The sequence below is a fragment of the Anomaloglossus baeobatrachus genome, chromosome 4, assembly GCF_048569485.1.
Source record: "Anomaloglossus baeobatrachus isolate aAnoBae1 chromosome 4, aAnoBae1.hap1, whole genome shotgun sequence".
NCBI classification, from domain to species: Eukaryota; Metazoa; Chordata; class Amphibia; order Anura; family Aromobatidae; genus Anomaloglossus; species Anomaloglossus baeobatrachus.
In genome coordinates this window covers 698,236,047-698,241,000 of record NC_134356.1, presented here as the reverse complement: position 1 = coordinate 698,241,000, position 4,954 = coordinate 698,236,047, and the positions used below count along the sequence as shown (strand labels likewise).

General features: G+C 45.6%; 1 protein-coding gene across 1 annotated transcript; it reads left to right on the top strand.

Moving 5' to 3' along the window:
* Nucleotides 1–3,619: 3,619 nt before the first annotated feature.
* LOC142303049 (olfactory receptor 5B12-like) lies at nt 3,620–4,633 on the top strand. Its single transcript, XM_075344145.1, has one exon. It carries the CDS (start codon nt 3,620–3,622, stop codon nt 4,631–4,633), a length of 1,014 nt encoding a protein of 337 aa, XP_075200260.1.
* Nucleotides 4,634–4,954: the final 321 nt, after the last annotated feature.

Here is a 4,954-nt window from a genome sequence, read left to right as displayed (position 1 = left end):
TTTGCTGAAACAGATCGTAGACAACATGTCACATTTGCAGATCCCCTGAGATGCCAAAGTAAAAGAAATGCCCCACAAGTGACCGCATTTTGGAAAGTGCTCCTCTGGAGAAATTCATCTGCAGTGCAGTGGGTATATTCTCACCACAGGGGCTTCACGGAGAAGAAAAAATAATTACATTTTAATCTCCAAAATGTCTTTGCCCCACATTTTTCATTTTCACAAAGGTAAATAGGTAAAAATAGCCCATAATACATTCCATAATTTCTCCTAAATGTTGTAATACCCCAGGGCAGGGCTCCGGAGGGAACGAGCGCTGTTTGACTTTTGGAGTACAGATTTTCCCCCTAAGTGCTGGAACAGAAACGCTCCTCAAATTGGAAATTAAACCTCTCTGAGAACTTATCTACAGGAGCAGTGATGTGTTTGATTGTATTGGAGCTTTCAGATTTCTGTATAAATCAGTCCGAGATTGAACCGCATTGTATGGACTGGCCATGGGTCTCCTGACCTGAGTATGATAGCTTCATCATATGTAGCGCCCCTTAAGCCATCAGGGAGCTACAAGGTACTGCATCCCCACCATGATGCAGGGCCTACCCCCTAGGGACCCAGAAGACCAGTTCCGGGAACACACAAACACTCAAATCCCTGTATTTCCCCAACATCCCCCATAGAATGGTACCAGGCTAGGGTTGGACCAATGGATGGATGCTAGAGGTGGAGCCAATCTAGTTCACTAGTTAACCATGTGGGAGGGGCAGACAGTGGTCAGTCAGACAGTGGAGAGTCGAGGAGTGACGGTGAACAGGGAGCAGACACACTGGCAGAAGTGAACAGTAACCTGGGGGCCCAGGCGGTTAGTTGCCGGTGGAGTACTCCCGGAAATACATACTAACGGGGTACAGGACCCTAGATCAGACACAAGCTCCAGGCAGACCTGATAACACCTGCACAGTGAGGGGACCTTCAAGGACCTCACTGACCTTGAAGTTCGGGACTCAGTAGGAAAGGGAGAACCGGGGACAGGACCAGAGACTCCAACCCCACAAGGTTCACACTACTATCGTATGGACTACAGTGGAAGACCAACAGGAGTGGTCCCCCAGCTGCTCTACGCCACGGGGACCCAACAACCAAAACACAGGTGCAGGGGAAGAAGACACCAGACTACTAAACCGGCACTGGGACTAAGGGGACCTGAAGGTGAAACCAGCCGGCCTCGGGTGACCAGTTACCACCAGAACGTGAGTAAAGAACCAGTTGCACTGAAACCCTCTTGTGTGGACTAACTTCTTCCGACACCCGTCATATCACTGCACCCTCTGGGGCCCGGCCCTGCTTGCGGAGGGCCTAACATCCAGGCTACCATTAACACCAGCCCCAGCAGTGGACATTGTGCAGCGGCTCCATCTACATAGCCGCAACACCGCAAGTGGCATCACGTGTGAACATTATTCTAATCCCCTGTAAATATTCTCGTTTACAAAAGCACACAGGGCACGGGACCGGGCAACGGCCACCAAACTGACATTCCAAATGTTATACACCGCCCGGGACCGAGTACACAGATATTTCTATGAAGCTGTAACACTTGGTTTGGGAGACCAATGTCCAGTCCGTACATTGCAGTCCAATCTTGGACTGATTTATACGTACGTCTGAATGCACCTATGTGTGTTTTCCTGAAACAAGGGCAGTAGATTTTGCAGAGCAAAAATTCTAAATGCGTTGTTCTACTGCTCAATATACTGTACCCAGCTTGTGCTGCTGTAGACACACATCCGGTAAATTAAATGGGCTCTCCCCACTCCAGCAATGCCAAACATTAGAATGCTAGTTCTGGTTTAGGCATATTGTGGGGTTCATTGTCATAGCTCGGATTGGGGATTTGATCTGGTGACCTGTTTATGGTCAATTCCTCTTTTCTTCCCTGTCCAAATGCTGAAGGTTCCTATTGTCTTTGCTCGCTCCTCTCCAGGTGTTTCTAATTTCCCTGTTGTGGTTTGCCCTATCACATTCTGGGTTGGGTTATATATCTTCACCTTTCACTGCACCTCCTTGCTTGTTATACCTCTAGGTAGACTTGTGGACCCTATTGTTTAAACTCCAGTTTAATTCCAGCAGTGAGTCGGTTTGTTCTCCTTCCTGCACCTTTTCCTTTCACCTCTTTTAGGTTTCTGTAAGATTTTCCTTGATCTTCTTATTTGTAGATCTCATTTGCTTTCCCTCTCTAAGATGAACATGTTTTAGTTTTCTCACTCTGGGTTTTTGTATCTTCCTGCACACCTCTCTCTCCCCTTATACCTTTCCCCTCTGATCCTTAAAGAGGTAAGAGAAATGCCTTGATGGCCTTTTTAGGGAGTCAGGTATTTTGAGATGTGCGGCTAGGTTCTTTCTAGTCTGTACAGGGACCAGTTGGGTGCGGGTGCGGCGTCTCCCTGTAGTAGGTCTTCCCTTTTTCTGTTAGCCGTGTCTGAGAGTGTTTACGTTCATAACACTCAGAAGGAAGGGTCATCTGGATTTGGGAGGGGGGGCAAATATTGCTAAATTTCTTTTAGGGCGTGGAAGGAAGGAAACCATGTCGTTTTCCCAGAGGTTTTGAGCTGATTAGCATCCACAGTTACTCCCTTCCTATTTAAGGCTGGTGAGTGTAGTAGGAGATCGCCGAAGAAAGCATCAGCGATCCCGGTCTAAGTACTTGTCAGTTCATGGTGATCTGTAGTTGCTTTTCTGTATGGTGTGAACGTTCCCCTGTTTTGAGTTTATTCCTTACCCTTTTCTTTATTCCTCTGTACACATATTGTCTATCCTCTCTGATTGAGTGCAGTGCGTACGAGGTTCCGTTTTCCCTTGTCCGTGTCTGTGGGGTTTTGCTACTGGGTTTTTCCGGCCCACTCCTAGGGTGGAGTGAGTAAGATCAGGGCTCGGGCAGGAGACAGGGTCATGTTGGGGACTCGGACCTGGCCACCATCAAGCTGATTGTATATTGTGTTGACCTATTAATCAGGAGAAGGTTAGAAAGTCAGGAGGAGGTTCACTAGGTTCTGATCAGCCCGCCATGGACTACACATGAGGCCAGGGTCCAAATCGTTTTGCACATCTCTGGTATAGAATAAAGGGACAGATGGCTTCATTGGGACTCATTTGAGTCATCAATATGGGTAACACTATAGATGGTGATATGGGGTTATCTTGGGCACTGTTCGACTAAAGAATGTTTTGGCAACACACTATGTAAGCCACATCTACTTATCTCCTTTTTGGTACTAATGTCGACTACTGGGCAGGTGTAGAAATTACTGTTTGGATGGTGGGAAATGTTAGAGAAGTCCTGAACTTTAGGATGCTTAGGTTTTCATAAATTATTAAGTAACTTTGACAATTGCTCCCCCTATGTAGAGGAGACTTCACATTACACAAGTAGAACTTCTGCATAGGCTCAGTGTCCCTCCATGAAGTCCATATTAACCTTGGAGTTTTTGGTGGTGAGCCATCCACAATTTCTTAGCACCCATGTTCTTCTTGTTTGGTGTCACCTAGAAAAAGAGGATAAAGCTCAGTTGGATATTGTTTTCATAATCAGTATTTTTTTTTACCTCTACAGAACAAGACCCCAATGGATAGTGCCATAAATGGGACCCATATGACGTTTGTGTTTTCTGGCCTGACCAATGAAGCAAAACTTATTCCGTTTCTCTTCCTTTTCTTCTTGCTTGTGTACATTGTCACCGTGGTAGGAAACACTGGCATGATTGCGATTGTCAAGAAAACTTCCAAACTCCAGTCTCCAATGTACTTCTTCCTGAGCTACCTCTCACTGGTGGACCTTTTTTATTCCACTGTCATAACCCCAAGAATGCTCTCCGACCTTATCTCCTTAAAAAAGGCTATCTCCTTCAATGGTTGTGCCATTCAGTTCTTTTTCTTCGCTGCTTTGGCAGGGACTGAAATCTTTATTCTGTCGGACATGGCCTATGATCGCTATGTCGCCATCTGCCACCCTCTCCATTACGTGTCCATAATGACCAAGAGAAAATGCTTTTTTCTGGTTGTTCTAGCTTTCTTCATTGGTTTCTTACAATCGACCTTACAGGCAAACTGTGTATTCAGACTCCATTTCTGCAGATCGAACGTGATCGACCACTTTTATTGTGACGTTCCACCATTGCTCAAGCTGTCCTGCTCCGATACCAAGTACTGTGATTCGGTAACCGTATACAGCGTTGGGGCTTGTACTGTTGGGTCACTATTGCCCATTCTCATCTCTTACATGTTGATATTTTCAGCAATCATACGCATGAAATCGGTGGAGGGGAAACAGAAGGCATTCAGCACGTGCTCTGCTCACCTTATGTGTACCTCCTTGTTTTACATTACAGTCTTCTTTACCTATCTGCGCCCCGCTTCTGAAGTTTTTGATAGCCAGGACAAAGCGGCTTGTATATTCTACTCAGTTCTTACCCCAATGTTGAACCCCCTCGTGTATAGTTTGAGGAACCAAGAGGTAAAAAGAATCATTATTCAAACAGTATTCAATTCCACCGCAGTCAACACTTTCTTCTCCACCATAAAGCATGGAGTGAACCTTTCATCTGTACTGGTCAAGCTACGAAAAGCAATTTGTAAATAATTTGATAATCTGATGTATAAGGAGATGTTTTATGGCCAACATAGTTTCAGAAATCAAGTCTCACCCTGCAACGTATGTTTGGTGGATCCATTGCTTCATCACTGAGCAGATACAATGGCTAAGCTTGACTGTTCCTAGACTTGTGTAAGAAGGCATATGTCCTCCTAAACTGGACACATCTGTGAGTTCATGCTAAGTGTCTTCTCTTTTGGTGAACACCATCAGAAAACCTCTAAGGAGTGCGACAATATGCCTGAAACCATGTCAAACCCTAAGCAATGGTCATATGGAGATGTCAACATTGGTGAAGGCCTCTGGGTG